This window comes from Lepisma saccharinum, chromosome 1, assembly GCF_977018435.1.
Source record: "Lepisma saccharinum chromosome 1, izLepSacc3.1, whole genome shotgun sequence".
Classification (NCBI taxonomy): Eukaryota; Metazoa; Arthropoda; class Insecta; order Zygentoma; family Lepismatidae; genus Lepisma; species Lepisma saccharinum.
In genome coordinates, this window is record NC_139229.1 from 118,524,849 (window position 1) to 118,544,965 (window position 20,117).

Sequence of the window (20,117 nt, forward strand, 5' to 3'; positions counted from 1 at the left end):
ATGTCTTGCAGAGCTCAACCACACAAAACACATTTTCTATCTGCATCAAATTTTGAAATGAAATGAAACTAGATTAGATGAAAGAAAACCTTCAGAGTTTTCCTTTCTGTTCATGTTTATAGTACAATACTGTTCTACAGTTTGTTAAAGAGCCATGGCATTGTGAAAGTGTCAAAATCTTCTTTGAATCACCCTGTATTTATGTTTGTGAAAGACAGTAAAGTTAGAACCTTATTCACCACTATCGTCACTCTTCAGTGCTTTAAATTTCAAATTTTGTTTGTGAACCTTTTGTGAATTCAAAGTTTACAACCAACATAATGTTAGATCAAAAATTATCTATTGAATGGCTTGTTACTGTTGCAAACTTGCATTCACATTCTTGTAAGAAACTTTTGAGTAAAAGTTGAAACATGTATATATCAATTTATATTGCTTTTACTATTTTTGCATAGATCAAAAATCCTACTTGAATGCAGATAGCATAAAAGTATGTCAGTTACACCAAGAAATTGCCAGAAAAAAGATAGATTCTCTATTTTAGAGCAAAATTTTGAAAATATATCAACACTGCACGTTTTGTTAGCAATCTCATTATTGCTGGCTTAAGTCAGTTATTGCTATGGAATTAAATAGCAGTTATTCAGATAAACTTCATTTATAATCTATATCTGGCATATCAAAATATGAATGTATTTTTTTGCATGTAAGTTCAGTGATTTTTATGCTTTTAATAAATTGCATGAGATTAAATAGAGAAATAAGCCAAATTTTTCTTGTATGTGCATTAATTAACATTGTTAATGCAAACATACTGAACTTTTTTTCAGCAATGCTGCATGAGACATTAAATAGGGTTAGGAGATTGTGCAAATCATGTTGACATTTGAATGTTTCTAAGTGATTTAATGATGTCTGAAGAAAAAATTGATGTATGTATAATAATTTACTTTCATATTATGAAGTAGTTGTAATGCATAGTTTTTAGAACAGTAAATCAGTAAAATAGTTAACAAAACAGGTTTCTTCCTAGTGTTTTGTAAGACAAATTTTATCTGGTTTCTCTGTAATATTGTAGCAACTATACACTTAATTATACATAAAAAATATATTAACAAATCAATCCAAAGTTGCCACCGAAATGAATAGAACACTTAACAAAAAACAGTTGCACGGATAAGTGAGTACTTCAGTTCTTTATGTCTATCATGTCTCACGTTTCCCGAAAATAAATATCTGCAAGTTACTACAAGTGATTGAAGAAATTATTGCTCACTTTCAATTCATAGAAGTGGATCTTAGTGTTTTGAAATAATACAAATAGTATATGTAAACATATGCTAAACACAATTGATTCCGTACCTTAGGCATTTTTTTTTTTTTGTTATAACTCTGTATTATGAGCATGTATGTATGCTTATATGTCCATGTTCTTCACGAAAGTGCAATTTGTAGATGCCAAAATGTCGGGAATTAGACTATTTATTTGTAGGAAATAAGATGCAAGTGTATCATGGCTTTACTGTGTTCAGACATGTCAAGAGTAGACCACATATTTATTGGCTAACAAAATTCTCTAATTATATGATGAATTCATTCATTAGTGACAAATTTTCACCAGACTGTAAAAATGAGTTGCTTTTACAAATATCACCGTTTTCTGTGTTCTCGTAGCTTAATTTGATATACAATTTATATTTAAAAACCACAGTGAAGTATTTAAGGAGGTTATCATACTTGAAATGTTCTCACTGCTAAAAATTAATTATTTCAGTTATCACTTTATGACTTTAAATGCTTTGCTAAAACTTAGATGTGCAATCTTGTTTGAAGTTCATACATCATACATAACCTCAAACTTCAAAGCACAACTACCGTTAAAATTAACCAACCAAGAAATAAAATTGTAAGTGCACTATTTTAGAAGTAACTGCTTTGTTCACTAAAATAGAAAATAAAGTAATTTAACATGGCTTAAGATCCAAAGAAAATTGAATTCATTTATATGGAATTGTTTCTGTAATAACCCTACCAACATAAATCAAGAGCCAACTGTTTAATTTTGACTTATTTCAGGCTTTGCTTTCTGTTATTAATATTGTATTATTTATATTTTGCAGCAATTGTTGTTGCATTGTGCATTATGTGACACCAGGTTTGAAGATTCATTAGAATTTGATGATCACCTGTCTTCCAGGTATCATGCATTGCAATATAATCTTTATTGCTACAATACAAAAAGGTAAGAAGTGAGTTAGTTGAAAATGGTATAAATACTTATATTACTTGTGCAACTTTGAATTGCAAGAAATCTTATTTGAAACTTCTTGTACAAAATCATATAAAAGTAAGATTAGAATAAATTGCATATTTTATTTTCCTTTCCTTAATTCTAATTCACTGCTAGAAGTATGAGTACATATTGAGTATAAGGTGCTACTTTGCATTATTTTCTATTTCTACATCACTAACAATGATTTTATGAGTTTTTAATTGCATACAATAAATGGAAGTGAAGTATCTTTTCCTGTAGGCTACAGGAACTAAAGGTAAAAACATCTCTCTTCCATGCATTAAATGCCCACAAGTGTATTTTCCAAATGTGGCCACCAGGGTCAATCTATCAGATAAGGTGTGCTGTGAATCTTTTTAAAAACTAGCGTATAAGCTTGCTACATACTTATTTGACACGGAAGGAAAAATTCCACTAATGACTTACATGGCTACTGCCTTCTGAAAAGAGCAAAAGCCCTCGTGTTCAGCAGATCCAATGTTGAATAGCACCAGGTCAACAGCAAGATATGGTTCATTTGAACCACTGTGCTATCAAGGAGGTTCTCTCATTTATGATCAAGATATGGAATAGCAAGGATAGATTGCTTCATATGTTTTGTACAAGATTTGTTTGATGACCATTGTATGTTAACCATCAAGTAAACAAATATCAGTGCCTCAATTAGGATTTGCTCTACCAACAGAGCTATCAAGCAGCTTATATTACCACAATTTCCTCACCAGATATACTTCTGTGTAGATTATATCCATTTCACAATTGTCAAACTGTAGTTTTCTCGACTTTTTTCTTCTTTACAACTTGCCTGGATGCCACCAAATGCTCCCATCCTCCCCAGCTTTTAACATTTTTTAGTTTTCCTGATGATCCTCATTTGTAGAAATAAACATCAGATTATGGACCTCCCTGATGGTGTAATGGTAACACTGTCACTATAGTCAAGGAGTTCGAAGTAAAGGACTGTATGCTTCACAGGTTGGATCAAGCTTTAAACAGCAGATCCAGTCCAGATTAATCTGAGCATAAAAGTAACTTTAAACAAACAAATATCAGATTTTATCTGCTCATTGGTATGTGTCTTATTCTATTTTAATGATCAAAATGCAAAACATAGTTATATAATCTGAAGGAAATATTTTCAAATAGAGAAATATACAAATGCTTGTTTAATTCCAGGAGAAGAGTTATTAAAAACCGCCGTGGTGTCCGAGTAGATGTGCACATTGATCCAACCTGCAATATTGGCTGTGAATTTGTGGAAGACAGGGGGTACACAACGACTAAAATAGCTGCAAATGAGGAAGTAAGGTTCAACATATATGTAAAGAATGTTGGAAAACAAGCAGTGAATGTCACTTTATTGGATATGCTCTTGTTCAATCCAGATTTCACCATTGAGGATGAGGGTGGTGTGCATGAAAGGAGCAGTGTAGTAAAATTGGAAGTTGGTAAGTTCAAGGGAGGAACAAATTAATATGTAGATACTGATTCACAGGACTTTGTCCATGGGATCCATGCAGCATGGCAGTTGTGGCCCTACCTGAATACAAAATTAAATGTATATGAGTGAACAACCACCAACATAAATCTTAATACACAGGTTCTGTTCCATCTGGTCAGTGGAGGGTAATTCCTTATTTCTTAAAGTTTCTGCCTTTTTTATTTTTCATGTATCTGCTTTCATTTTAGAGGAAATTTTAGTTACAATATGGTGTGTATTTTAATTACATTACAATACTTTTCCACTTACATATTCAGCTGCCCAAGGTGCAAAAGCTGTCCCATTCTCATCTCTCCTACTCTCCAGATCCACACTGCCACAGGCAAATTTCTCCCCCACCTAAACAGAACCTACCACACCTCAAACCTCATCTGTATCCTCACCTGCAACATCTGTGGCAGTTATTACATGTGAAAACATCCACAGCCCTCAACCTCAGAATCAACAACCACCATTCCTCCACCCAAAAGCTGAATTTAAGTGTCACCAACCACACCAACGGTCCTCATACCCGTTTCATCCCTCCTTTACCGCAATTCACCAATGCCTCATAAAGAAAATGCCAGGAGAAGACTTACATATCAGTCTTGCTGTAGTGGCAACTTTGTCACTGTAACGATAGGGTCAGGTGAAGGGAGTTTGCACAGCATGTTGGATCCCGGACCCTCTGACCTGAATAAAGTGGCTCAGTAACTTCTATCCCAAATCCCAGCCTCAATGAACCTGTCTCTACCCCTCCCACCTGCCCTTCACATTACCCCTCACACACCACACCCACTCTATCACTCACACATTATGACAAACCTGGTGAGAGAACCACGTCTTTTCATGTTAACATTATCTTCATTCTTGACCTGGCATCCTTGCAGGCCCATCTTACTTTTATTTCCACAGTCTTACATATGTCTGAAGGATGCGATTGTGAAGTGTCCAGTTCAGTTCTATTTCCTTCACAATTTTTTCAATTCATGCTTCTGGCTCTCCTTGATCCCATTCATTTGTTTGTGTGTCTGCTCGCATGTATGTGTATAAGCAGGCCATCATTACAGTAAAGTTAGTTATTTCTTGTACAAAGTCATGAAGTCTGGTCTTCACAAATTCTAAGCACCTTCACCTTATGCCTCTTAACCTATAGTTGCATATTTAAGCAGGGGGTTAATGGACTTAAATACCTCCTGAAATGCCCTCAAAGTTAAAAATAATGAAGGTTATCATCACAGGACACATACAAGCTTGCCTTTCTTCTTCCTCCTTCAAAATGAATTCGTTAAAATGACACTGAGTTTTCACATGTTTGGAATGGATTAAAGTCGCCTGTGGAAACTGGTAGTAGAGCATTGGCATGGAATGCTAGAGTCTCAGTTTTAATCCTTGACCCATCTACAATTTTTGTTTCATGAGTTTGTGAGGTTTGACTGTGGGAAATGGTGCAACAATGCAAGAAGTCTTTTCCTTGAAACACCTTTTTTTATATTAGAGTTATTCTGCATACCAAAGATGCACTACAACACTGACAAGCTTCCACCTTAATAAGAACCTGGAACCACAACTTTTGAGACTTACAGTATAATGCATTAAATATGCATTACCAAAATTGCATTTCTACAACGATGGAATGAGTGACATGATGATTTTACAGAATAATATCTGAATTAAGTTATGATTCATTCATGGTGTCGACCTCATTTCTATGTAATACACCCTGGGCTGCACTTTGAATACTAACGAGGCTCTGAAATGTTGACTCACAGCCAGTATAGGCCTATTCCAAATGCAGACAGGCAGGGGGTGTCAGGGTGATGTCACAGATATCCATGAAACTGAAATATATTATTCTAGATACAAAATTATGAGACACATATTTTTTTGTTTTGCAAAAAAAAAAAAAAAATGTCTGACTTAGGCTGTTTCAAAGTTTGGGACCAAATTTTCACAAGTTTTGGCGCCAAAAATTGTAAACGGCTGTTTCTCAGGAACTATTAAAGATATTTGGATTCTGTTTTTTTTATCTGTAAGTTTATTGAAAGCCTTTTCAAATGCATATACAACGAACTTTATATGCAGCTTTTGGGGTGTGCTATGAATGAAATTAAAAAAAATTAGCCCCCTTTTGGACCCCCCAAATCTCGAAAAAGCCACCCTCAAAAATTTGCAAAATTTCAGGCCAGTTACAGCAATACCTCAAGTTGAACATATATAAATTTCACGGGGTGTATATGCCTGGTTGTAGTTTTACACAATATTTGACAAGCTGAAAACTTAAGCGTAAGACATTTTTTTATGCATGCTAGGCAATGTGAACTCCCAGTACCGGTATTTCATATGTTTGTTCTGTTCATGAAAGCTTTTTCTACACAGGGAGTTTCAGTATCAGAGATGGCAAGCAGTCTTCCAGATTGTCCAAGGGGATGTGGTGGAGAAATAACTTGCAGAATATTTTGCAAGGATATCACACACTGATGTTCTTGTTGCCTAATTCTATGAGGAAATTTATAGCCCTTTGCAGGTCCATGTGGCAGCATGAAATTTACATGCACTTCCTGTATCTCAAAGTCCACTTTAGTTGCTTCTGCAACCCACCAACAGTCATCATATATAACAGCCAAAAACGTTCCCACTTTGATGTCGTGAATTCCACAATACTGCATAACATGTGAGCTGTTTCCAATAGTAACATTCACTTTTTGTTTCTCATGCTTGGCAGTTCTTGCAATGGAAACTACAATATCATTTCCAGTTCCCTCTGCATGCCAAACATGGCTTTTTTGAATCATTCACACTGCCTGCACATGTACCCACTCTTTGTGTTTCTCATCACGGAATGTTTGAATCTCTGCAGATGGAATGTAAATCAGTGTAACAGCTGATGTATATGTCTGAACAACAGTCTGAAATTCTTCTGCAGTCTGAATGCACTTAATATGCCCTGATGATAAATTGTGCCGTGTAGCAAGGTCCTTAACTGAACCTCCAACACCGTCACATGCTGATTTTCCATGCCCAGTGGCTGTGAAAATCCATTTCTTGCTTGGATATTGGAGTGATCCAAGTTCATGCAGTCGATAACAATTTTTGAAGTGACTTGCAGCCCCATCTGATATAACTGTTAGTGATGAAATTGCACTGCCATTCTCACTAATACAGGTAATGATTTTCTTAACAGCTAGAAGAGCATGCGCTGAGTCATGGGTGGTTTCATCACTTACAATGGCAAAACTTCTTGTACAATCTCCCTTATACGCTACTGCAGTGAATATAGACACCTGGTCGTTTTTCCAGTGGTAGCTTTGTATCTCATCTCGTAGAAGAACTGTCCAGTTTTCAGCGAAATCAACATGAAACACCAAGTGTTGACTTTCTACTTGTGCTCTTATCTTTTCTTCTGCCACTGCTTTTCTTTGAATGTCTTTCACATGCAAGTGTGAGACAGCTTTGACTGTCCATTTAGCAATTTCACTAATGAACAGATTTACTGGAACTTTCTTTTTAATAAGGTCCCCATTCTCCCAGAGTGCAAAAGATATTTCCTCACTGTCTTCTTCTTCATCAGTTAATCCCAGAGACTCTGAACTGATTCATCACTCCTGGGACATTCACCACATTCGCCAAGAAGACAGGAATCTGTTGGTGGAGAACACACTACAAGCCTTTGTAGGTGATGCATTAATTCACTCATATTGGTGGGTAAAAAACTGCTGTTGTTTTTCACTGCTATAGAACAAAGATCGAAATTGGCACAGTATATGCAGACACATACTTCCCGTGCAGGATGAGGAATAACCCATCTGGGCCGTAGAGAATAAAACTTGGAACGACCTACTTTAACATCAGGGTGGTCTTTGGTAAATTTGCGGTAAACCTCTTGAACAGTCCTAGATAAATAACGTTTTGGTTTTAGAAGTTTCGCACCATTTTCTCGTATTGCAATCACATCTTTTGCATTCGGACTTTGAACAGAACAGTCGACATCATCACTCAGAAAGTAGCTTCTTACTAAATCAATACTTGCAAATGGGAGTGGGTGTCCTTGGTAGGGATCTGGTGTGTGGTACACTCCTTTCATTCTCCTAATTTGCCGTGATTTGTCGATCATGTGTTTTGTTGTCTGTGGTATTGTGCTTAGTAGTTGGTTTTTTGATATTCCTGTTGGCACAATTGTCAGTAGCCGCACTTTTTCATGATACGAATTGCATGAAGCAAAAGAATCACTGATCGTGTGGCACCATTCTGCACATTGACCACATTCTTCTGATTCAGACTCATCGGCTTTAGTTGACACAATATTGATATCATAGATTTTCGATATCTTGGAACCTGTACTAGTCTCAAATTCTGTTGCCAGCTGCTGACGTTTCCTGCTTACGTTTCCTGCTTACGTAGGCTTTTCTTCTGTCTGGTCTCACAATACGAGGTGTTTTTAAGGGACTCACATTCATTTCAAGGTTAGATATGGTTGCATTCAATGTGTCTGTCTCTTCCTGTTTTGCATTGTACAGATTATCATCATGAAACACTCGAAATTCTCTTCCCAAAGTAACACTTTCTTCTTCAAACACTGAACCTTCAGAAGATTCTACACATACTCCAACTTCCTGAACAATGACATCAGTCCGCACAGAATAAATGTCAGAGTATCGACGGTAACAGTTAAAACAAACTAAAGTATTATGATTAATGTCCTCACGTTTAAAATCAGTTCTCAGCAACACTGACATATGTTCAAGTTGCCTGAACTTCCAAATCTTGCTTTGATACACACATTTTTTATGCCTATTCTCAAAGTCAGGACACTTTATTCTTTTCTCAGAAAACACTGCTTTTCCACTTGTAGACATCTTCCAAACGACTCAAAACTCAAGCTCAGAAGGAAGTAACAGCAATTTGTCACAAACAAAAAGAAACAAATGAACAAGTGAATATGAAAAACAAATTACTTCTAGTATGTTCTATAAATAAGAAATGTTGAGTGTGATCAGCAATATGATGATATAAACCAATTACATGAATTGTTTGGTTATGGACTCTTATGATGTATATGTCTTGCTTGTTTTGCATTTAAAATTTGTATATTGTTTACCAATAATAGCCTGATGAAATAAAGTTTGTCTCCTTCAATATTAAGATTGCGTTTAAGTTTTCAGCTTGTCAATGTGCTTATTAAAATATTGTGTAAAACTACAACCAGGCATATACACCCCGTGAAATTTATATATGTTCAACTTGAGGTATTGCTGTAACTGCCCTGAAATTTTGCAAATTTTTGAGGGTGGCTTTTTCGAGATTTTGGGGGTCCAAAAGGGGGCTAATTTTTTTTAATTTCATTCATAGCACGCCCCAAAAGCTGCATATAAAGTTCGTTGTATATGCATTTGAAAAGGCTTTCAATAAACTTACAGATAAAAAAAACAGAATCCAAATATCTTTAATAGTCCCTGAGAAACAGCCGTTTACAATTTTTGGCGCCAAAACTTGTGAAAATTTGGTCCCAAACTTTGAAACAGCCTAAGTCAGACATTTTTTTTTTTTTTTTTTTGCAAAACAAAAAAATATGTGTCTCATAATTTTGTATCTAGAATAATATATTTCAGTTTCATGGATATCTGTGACATCACCCTGACAGATTTTCTCAAATCTGCCTGAATTGGAATGGATTTGGCCTATAATCTTCTGTGGGATTTGTGTTTGACCCTTCATCTATTTTATGTTATTAACATTCATCCTTATCTTCACGATCAGCCAAAAGTGGCAGGAAAGCAAAGTAAAAATAAAGCATTCCTTAATTTTTTTTTCTTTTTCAGAGCAAATTTACTATGTCAAGGTCTCATTCTGCTGCAATACACCCTCTGTGTATATAGTGCCACTGGCCTTTGGGTTCGAACTTTTAGAAAAAGAAGAAACCTTCAGCATAGTGAGAGATTTTGTGAGTAACTTTATTTACTTTCTACAACACTGTCACACAAACAAAAAAAGAACTTGTGGATGAGCCACCGCATCATCTCAGTCTATTTACATGACATCTTTGCAATGTTCATAAACTGTGCATTTGACATGTTAATCAGAAATGAAAACAATATTGTGTCTGTACAGAGAACAAAAAATATTGCAAGCAAGGCACTGTGATGCAGTGGTATCGACGACTTAAAATTAAGTACTAAATATTCTAGGTTTTAAATATCATGGAGATGTTCTTTTTTTTTCCACATTAAAGTTGAATGTGTAATGTTACCTTGAGGGGATCGAATATAGGGATATAAGAGATTACTGAGTAACCTTTTATTGGTATGGGCCAATATAGGCATCTGATATTTCTATAAATAACCTGAAACTAGTGCAGGATTTGTCATTTTCTTATTTTAATAAATATAAAGGTGTGTATATGGAATTCATATATCTTTCTTTTCTGAAGTAAATGAGTAGTTTAGCTGAAAGCTCTAAAATTTAATACACAAAAATTTGCTGATGATAGAATTAAGAAAGATTACTGATAGAATTAAGAAAGATTACCAAATTAAAGTGTCAAATAGATTTGATGTTTTGCAGATAAATGAAAAGAAACTTTGCCCCAAATAACTGACATTCACAGTTTTCATTATCGACTTATATATCAGTGTGGTAGCTACTGGAAACTAAATCAGGATATGAATCTCGGATAAATAACTGGAAGAGGAAATTGGAAATTTTCATTTACTTCAATGCAGTGGTGCAGACAGGATTCTTTCTTGGAGATGAGAGGTGGCTGAGGGTCTTCATGCAGTGAAATATGTAGTCATAGTGCATGCATGATGTATATTTTTTAAGCAAATAGGTTACATACACCAAAATGTCAAAAAATAATGTTTTTGGGAACTGTTTGAAGGATACTAAATGCTCCTCTTTGAACTTTGAGGTGGGTGGGGCTTTAGCCATCAAAGCCATCCCCTTGGCTGCGCTAGTTCAAAATTCAACAGAAAAGTTGCTTACATTCGCCTACTAATACTAACAGCGACAAATAAGTTAATTAAAGTTACAATTTCAGTTTTTAGGGTGCTATATTGTCGGTGTTGACCCAAGGCCAGTTGAAATCTACTGGAGAGAAATACTCGCTTGACTCCAGTCTTAAGAGACAGGCAATTGAGCGGTGATGGGAATCTATTAATTGAAAATGCGTCACTAATTGAAAAGCTGAGCAGAAGGACTTAACCCCCAAAACACAGACACAGAGTTTTAATGTTTCGATGTTATTAATCATAATTCGAACGATTACATTCCTTTTCGATATACCACTGAACTAAATTTTTTAAGTCTTTCTTACTAAACAAGACCTGTTTTTAATGGATCATCACTACAGCGAGTTTTGGTGGGATGCAGGGAGGTTTCTATCCCCCCTAGTTAAGAACACTTTCATTAAGCATTCCCGTAGCTAGGATAATTTCCAAAGCATCCCCCATCTACTGCAATGTCTCCATGTTGATCCATGTAGGCATTCTCTCTCTTTTATCCCCAAACTCGATCAAACATATTCTCAGCTAAAAATTTACACTTCGAGGACTGTAGCTCATAATAAAAATCATAGCAGACTGAAAATGAAGAACTGGTTTGACAGAAAGTTTGATTATAAAAGTAAAATGAACTTCAGAAAATAACCCAAAATAACAGTGACATGTAACTCAAGTACTGTGCAACAGAAGATGGGGTACTAGTCTCTAGAGAAAGGGGATAATTGCCGTTTAGGCCCCACCTCCTACTGAGTTTTAGGGCCACTTTGAAGTGTTTAACAGTTCAAAGAGAAGCAACTACTTTGTCACACTATAGCTAAGAATCGAGAATAAAGTGTAATGCTTGAAAGGTGTGGAAATGTAGGAAATGTACATTATTATCTCTTATTTGAATATGAAAAAAGTTTGAAGCCCCCTTAAAAATATTTGGTGTGAAGTTACATTTTAAATACCACACTTAAAACTAATATTAGTAGTAGTACAAATTCTGAATTACAAAGTTTTGACTATTTATTGCTTGACTGAAGAACTGGATTGATAACTGTAGACAATTTAATCTCTCTAAGTTTATGACAAACTGCATATGAAGGACTGAGTGTTTTTACCCTATTGATGGCTATCTGCAAGTAAATTATGACCTATTTGTCAAGTTGTTGTCTGGGACCCGTCTGGTTGAGCCAGTTCATCCCTGCTTATAATATTCTACTGGAAACCCACTCGATCACGTCCCACACATTAAAAATTAATAATAATCAACAGAGAATCTTGACAGTTATTTATGGTGACTTCTACAATACAGCGAAATCTGTGGGTACATACGTATTCTAAGTTCACAGACAGTAAATAAATAAATAAATAAAATTAGTCCTCACATTAAAGAATTTCTAGTTTGAATTGCGTCATTGTTGACCCACATATGTTTCACAAACAGTTTTTTTTTTATATGTAAGCCACACTATCCCAAAATTTCAAGAGCACAAAGTGAACATTGTGGTCCCCCTATACCTCGGGCCCCCCTGCACCATGGTGGTGGACTGGGGGGGGGGGGGTTAGCTGCTACTCCACTGACTCTAGTTGAGACAAAACACTTACTTCTTAGTTCCAATTTCAGGAGAAGGAGAAAGTGGAATATATATATATATCTATATCTATATCAAGTGGAGCAAGGTCAGAGCTGTATAGAAGCTGGGAGACACACCTTTTTTTCCCCCCAAGTATTGGAAACAACATTGTCATGATGGAGATGCCAATCAGATGGGTACATATGGATGTTTTCAGCAGATGTGTTCAGTAGGTAATACTGCCCAGTAACCATTGTATTCGATGGCACTTCATGCTGCTAAACCATTACTTTTACAACCAAGGAACTAAATAACTTGAGGTTTTTGGTGTTTTGAGATGGGGCAAATTCCAAATGGTAATGCCTAGGGGCATACATATTTTGTTTTTGATGAAATGTCAAAAAACACATTGTAGGGTTAATTTTTCATGTTTTTGAAAGGTGTGAGATGCATTTTGTTACCATGTTTTGTCACGAAATAATGCGAAATGAACTGCAAAATGTGAAATAAACTCTTAAAACACAAAATTTAGGGTTTATTTACTGGCGCGACACCTTCTGAGGTCTGAATTATTCTGCGAGTTATGCAATTCACTGAAAATTGATTAATTCTGCTGTTAATATTGGAGAAGCAAAAATGGACTCCTTTACACAGAAATAAACTTAATGCTCTGATAACTACATAAATGTGGTATTAGAAGTTAAATTTTAATTTTGTGTAATAAGTAGTTTTTAAATCAAATTTAGGATTACATTCACAATTTAAAAACCAAAATGTATTTTTATATACCACTTTTCATCAGATTTTTCACCGCTATAACACCGAAATTTTATTTTATTTAATGCTTTTGAACCTGAAATTGACTGTTTTTTTATACCGAATTTTTGCTTTTTTTTATTTACCAAAATTATGTGCCTCTAGTAATGCTTCTGGATCTCAGTGATGTCACCAACATCCATCACCAGTGTGGATAGGCTTTAGGTTAGTGTGACCACATTTCTCAACCAGATAAAGTTCTTTACACACTCCCACTCTGCTCAGATGTAAGCAACTTCAGTACCTACCTTGCAGAGACACATGTCATATGCAAGCACTGGTGAAGAATGGTGAAGGTACTGCTATGGGAGACATGTAAAATGTCTGTTACATCATCAACAGTTACCCAGTAGTCTACATATACACCGATAGCATCTGTGTTGTTGATCGATTTGTTTATGGCTGTGGTTGGAGTACCCAGACAGCCTACCTTTGGTGTCAATACATGCCTTCCTTAAACTTTGTGAACCAGAGAAATGCAGTTAATTGTGGCAGATTTCTTCATGTGGACAGAAAATTTCAATGCCACATGGAAACTGTTGGCTTCGAAATGACTTCAAGTTTTCAGAATTACAGTTACAATTACATAAAATAAGCACGTAACTTGTCACAGGGGATGTTGAAAATGTCGTCCTTGTGCATCCACACATTTCTGGCATGTTTTTTGGAAATTTCGCAGAGCTTTGGTAACAAGACGCTTGAATTTCTTAACCCCATTCCATTTCAGTAACTTTGCGATTTCATTCCAATTGTATTTTTAAAGTATTTACGTGTTTCAAGTGATCTTGTGATTTTCTATTGTTTTTATAAGGTGTTTAGTGTTCCAAGTGTTATTGTTGTTTTACTATAGTTTTAATAATGGCCCATGCATACACATTACAACAAAATACAGTCTACAACAAACCCCACACATTAGAAGAACTGAAGGAGAATATCAGGAGAGAAACTGAAGCAATATCAGAAGCTGAACTGTTGTGTGTAAATGGAAATATCCTAAAACATGCCAGAAATGTGTGGATGCATGAGGACAACATTTCCAATATCCCCTGTGACAAGGTACGTGCTTATTTTGAATGTAATTGTAACTGTGATTCTGAGAACTTGAAGTCATTTCGAAGCCAACGGTTTCCATAGCAGAAATATCACACACAATTTGATGGGAGTTGCTGTCTGGTCAGTGATCAGAATGCTACATTTTAAAAGTAGCTTTGCTCCAGCTACAGCTACACTTCCAAAATGTAGTTTTGCTACAGCTACATTTACCAAAAAGTAGCTCGCTACGCTACTCCTGTCCGCTACTCGCTACTTCACTACTTTTTGCACTGCTTCTGCATAAAAGAACTTAAAAACAACCATGGGGATATTAAAAAAATCCTCTACTACGGGTAAGTAGATTCTGTTATTTATTATCATGAGTCCAATCATTTGATAATTTTGATAGCAGTGTTACTTTAGTTACTTATTTTTACTATAGTTTTTGAGAATAACATATCTATGCAAGTGGCATTTCAATTCAAATTTGATATATGAATATTGCAATTAGGGTGTTACCCAAATTAATGATTGCAACTATACACAAATGATATAGTAAGATTACGCATTTATGTTCACATCAACATATTTTTCTTCAGAATAAATATTTCATTTTTTAATAGACTGATATGAAGGCAGCATTTTGAATGTAAACAAAGGACTCCAGGTTCGATACCCAGCGGAGGCACATAGTGGCTCAGAACCAGTCTCGATCAGCTTATCTATGCATAAAATGGACTCAAAACAAAAACTAGGAAAGACGCCAAGTTGGGAGGATGGGATCCTCCTGCTCCTCCATTCCCCACACTGCTCATCATTCTTCCTCATTCTCACAATTAGCCGAAAGTGGCAGAAAGTGACTATAGATAAGAGAATAATTAAATAAACCATTCATCCTCATTGTCATGATTGAGAAAAGTTGAAGAATAGATGAGGAGGTAAATAGAAGACGACAAATGGGTGGTGGACTATATCAAAGCGTTCGAAGATTAGTATGGAACAGGGGTGTACCTATGAAATGCAAGAAGGTAATTGTATAACACATACTATGTGCCAATAATTACGTGAAATAGAGAGAGGAAAAAAAGATGCAGGCAGTGGAGATGAAATTTTTAAGGAGTCTATGGGAGAAGACTAGAAGGTATAGAATAAGGAATGAGGAGATCCAACAGACAGTGGGTGTGGTGAAGCTTCAGGACAGAATAGATCAGGCATAGATGAGATGGTTCGGTCACATGAAGAGGATGGATGCAGAAAGACTACCAGTAAGAGATTATAATGCACATGGAGTGGAATTAAGGCCAAGGGGGAGACCAAGATGTCGGTGGAAAGAGCAGATAGTGGAGAGTGTTAGGAGAAGAGGACAAGATTGGAACACTGTGGAAAGAGAGGAGTGGTGGAAGACCAGGAAAAAAATGAGAGGCTTGACTTCTATGCCGACCCAGTCAGAGACAGGAAACGGCGAAGGATGATGATGTCATGATTAGCAAAAGTTACAGAAAAGAAAAGTAGGAAAAATACATAAATTTGAAAACTATGTATATTAACTAAAGAAAATTGTCGTTTTCTGCAGGAAAGTCAATAACTCGTACATACCTTTTACAATATGATACAATATATTGAGGAAACTGTCGTGTAAACCAGTGTGTTCTAAACATATTGTAATTTAAAATTTGTGAACAAATATTATCGCAAAAATAATTGTAAGTCCAGAAACTCTTATCATTCTTGTAACAATAATTTCTTGCTGAGCCATTTATTGCTGGCACTATTCCTTTGTCAGTGCATTGGAATATCCACTCGTTTTTGCACTGCAAGTTGTGTTTTACACAGCAATTAATGACATTTTGGTGTCTCTTACACCATGGATATCCACAGGATTTGTTCTGGGGGTGATGCAAACGAGGCAATTTTTTCCAGGCTGTGCAGCAAACGAGGCATGTTTCTACCCAAAACAGCGATGCAGCTCAAAAAAACATAGCTGTTAGCTGGAATATATTCATATATGTCAGTTAGTTATCTGGATATCTGAATTATTCAGATACAAATTAAATAACATGCAGATATCTATAATCTACAATCTAGACAATCTGTATTTCCATGTAATAGACTTTGTCTTTATGAACCTCCTGCAAAATTAAGGGTTATTGTCGATTTTTTCTGACGCTGTTGCCACATTCAAAATTCACCTCAAAATGCTGAGGAAAAATGTAGCTGTAGCAAAATTTTCGCTACAACTACAGGAATTTTGTAGTTTTGCTACCGCTACAACTACAATTTTCAAAATGTAGCATCGCTACAGCTACAAATTTTGTAGCTAGCTACTGTAGCGATACTACAAGTAGTGTGCTACTTCTGACCACTGTCTGGTCAGGTGCCAAGTGGACCGCCGACAGGTGCACAAGGGACAGAAAAATGCACTCTATTTTAACAAGCTGCTTTATTTAATAAATTTCTCTACTTTTTCTCTGTTTCTTGTAGAACTTTGAAGTTCAGCAAAGTGAGAGGCTTGAAGAGGCAATAAAATTAACCAATGAAGTGAGCCCATTTCAGAGAGAGGAGTGGCTAGCAGTGGAGAGGACTGTTCCCTGCTCGTTTTTGCCTGGGTATGTTGTTATTTGTAGGCCTGAGGTGATTACCAATGCATTGATAATGTCCAATACCAGTTGTATGGGACTAAATAAGTATTCTTTATTCAGTATTTAGATTATTCACCGGAGCAGGCCAATACTTTTCCAAATTTCAGGTATCCAGTAAAAGTACAAAATGCAGACTATTGCTTTTAGAGTTCAGATAATCTGGAAATTATATAAAATGTGCATTTTTCGTTAATCTTGTACCAAAACTTTGTGGCAGAAATGTATTTTGTGTTTAAGAGACAGCCTGACTATCTTATAAATAAAGGATGTATTGTTACATATGCACCTTTTTACTTGGGACAAAATTTGCCTGTTTTCGATTGATAGTGCCAGAGCATGGTCATTAGTTGGGGGTAGAGACAATTCTTAATTTCAGCATCTGGACACAATATATATTCCATTTTTCATATGGTACAGACATATTTTCACATATTTTACTGCATACGTACATTAATAAATGTGCTATTAGAAGGGATATCTTTATTTTCTGTAATAAGTGCAGCTTTTAAATCAAATTTAGTATTATATTCACAATTTTAGAACCAAGATTTCATTTTATATACCACTTTTGAACCTGAAATTGACTCTGTTTTTGTACCAAAATTTTGCTTTTTTTATTTGCCAGAAATATGTGCCTCTAGTGATTTTATATAGTGCAATAAATTGTTTGATTTATAATTGTGTTCGATGAGTTGTAAATTTACTTCCTCTATAGAGCAAGGGTTGGCAAACATTTTTTGTAAAGGGCCAAACATTAAATATTTTACACTCTGCGGGCCAAGAGGCAAACTGGGGGATTTTTTTAGGTAGGTCTACTTAAAAAAAAGGAAGAAACAAGCTTACACAAATATATATATATATAAATGGAATGCAATATAAAAATACTCAGTAGACTACAATTAGCCTTTTGTTTGAAACACAGCTTTACTAATGAGATGAATGAAATTGCTTTTTTTGAGACAACATTTCACCAAATTGGGGGTCAAAGTTAGTACTCCCTATCATCAAAATTGATTGCAAATGTTCATCTGTTAATGCTGACCTGTATTGAGATTTTACATATTTCATCTTTGAAAATGTCTTTTCGCACAGATAGGTACTACCAAATACAGAGATCAAACCCCGAGCATATGATCTTAGTTCACCATATTCATCACTTGGAAATCCTCATGAAGACACTTATAGAATTCTGTTAGATTCTTCTCTTTAAATTTGCCTTTATGCATGTTATCACACTGCAGATTAATCACTTCCAATTGAAGGTTAGGGGGAAGTTCCTCAATTGTACAGTGAAATGGATTTTGAAATATGGAAATATCTTCTGCACATGCATCAAGATCCGTAAAATGTTGCTGGAACTGTTGTTTGAGCTCAGAAAATATATTGCCTGCAAATTTGTGTGGGAATGGAGATTTCACCTCTTCTTTTCCTCTTCTTTTGATTTTTGACAGCATGGGAAATGCACGAAGCAGTTTGACATGATTTGTGACTCAATCAAAGCCAGTTGTCGTCGAAATGACTTTACCGCAATATAAGTTTCACATATTAGCACTGTTTTACCTTGTAGTTTCAAGTTAAATCCATTAAGAAATCCTATGATATCAGCAACAAAAGCTAATTTCCAAAGCCATTCACTGTTCGATAATAGTGGTTGAGGATGGTTTTTCTCATTGAGAAAAATTTCAATCTCTGCTCTGAGTTCAAAAAATCTGAACAAAACTTAACCACTGCGGAGCCATCGAACTGGTGTATGGTAGGGCAAGTCAGGAAATTCAGCATCCACTTCTGACAGAAAATCACAGAACTGGCGGTGGTTCAGTCCACGAGAACGAATGAAGTTCACCGTTGACACAACTGGTTCAAAAGCACACGATAAATTTAGATATTTCCCACAAAGTACCTGCTGGTGAATAATACAATGAATAACCATAGACTTTGAACACCTTCCATTTTCACAGGCGTTGTAAATGTTCCCAACTAAGCCTTTGTCTGTTCCACACATATTTTTACCACCATCAGCTGTAACACATTTTAGCTGATTCCACTGCAGATTGTACTTCGTTAACATTTTCTCAACTTCCGTGAAAATGTTTTCGCCTGTAGTTGTTCCATGCAAACTATTAGAAGCTAATTCTTCAGTCAATTCAAAGTCTGCATTGACTCCTCTAATAAACAGTAGCAACTGAGCAGTATCTGTAACGTCTGTCGACTCATCAAGAGCTAAGGAAAACCACTCAAAATCATTTGCCTTGTTAATTAATTGGTCACTGATGTTGCTCCCAATATCCTCAACTCTTCGAGAAACTGTTCTCGGGGAAAGGCTGATAGTATTAAATAAATCCATTTTCTCTGGACACATTTCTTCGGCAGCTACAATCAAACATGATTTAATTAAAACTCACCATCAGTAAATGGTTTTCCTTCCTTGGCTAACAAATGAGCTATTCGTAAACTTACTTTAGTTGCAGCCTCATTTTCATTTTTCATTTTCGTGAAGAAACTTCATTGTAATGAAATACTCAGTTTTAAAGTTTCTAATTTAACTGATCTTTCCTTCCCTGTTAGTTGGAAATATTGTGTCGAATGCTTAGTCTGGTAATGCCAACATATATTGTACTCTTTTAGTACAGCTATAGTGTCACTGCACAATAAACACAATGCTTTGCCATCTAATTCAGTAACAAAATAATTCTCACTCCACTCTGCCACTTGACATTCGAAGTCCACTTTTCTCTTCTTTTTTGGTTTCGACAGCTACATGATGGATATGCACTGGTATTAAAATGAGAACAAAATGTCTCAGAACAGCGATACACGTGGCACTGATAATGCTGCCTAATTATAACTGCGTGTCATCACAGCAAAGGCCACAAAGGAATGTGCAAATGTGAAGCCAAGGTCCACCTAGTAGCGGGCGGGCAAGTGGGGAGCATTCCCTGTGCGAAGCTAGCTAGGAGCGCCACACACGGTCTTTTTCACAACTCCTCAATTCGAAGTCGGCCGTTAGAGTGCGTAACCAGCCATAGACACAATATGTATCGGCAAATGTAGGAATGTTCCCATACACTGCAATAAACGCTGAAATATTACTTTCATATAATTTTCACGTATCATTAAATATTATCCCACTTTAAAATTTTTAAGAATTTGGAAATGTAAAAAAATCCATTCTTAGCTTGCGTGCCGTAGTTTGCTGGCCCCTGCTATAGAGCATAATATACCAATATATGAAGGCACTGTTTTAAAATTTCTTGGTGCATAGATAAATGCTTTCTTTGCTGCAGGTTTGCATACATATTT

The 20,117-nt window shown here is 35.8% G+C and overlaps 1 protein-coding gene across 2 annotated transcripts in view; it reads left to right on the top strand.

Moving 5' to 3' along the window:
* Positions 1-646: 646 nt before the first annotated feature.
* The window catches only part of LOC145987194 (putative helicase mov-10-B.1), a 68,643-nt gene continuing 49,172 nt past the window's right edge, over positions 647-20,117 (top strand). For both annotated transcript variants that reach the window (XR_014441626.1, XM_083121715.1), the window contains exons 1-6: positions 647-706; positions 831-932; positions 2,121-2,242; positions 3,470-3,741; positions 9,593-9,714; positions 16,660-16,784. Coding sequence is in view for 1 of the 2 variants with exons in the window: in XM_083121715.1 (XP_082977841.1) it covers positions 891-932; positions 2,121-2,242; positions 3,470-3,741; positions 9,593-9,714; positions 16,660-16,784 (683 nt within the window). In the remaining variant the exon portion in view is untranslated. The remainder of the gene's footprint in view (positions 707-830; positions 933-2,120; positions 2,243-3,469; positions 3,742-9,592; positions 9,715-16,659; positions 16,785-20,117) is intronic.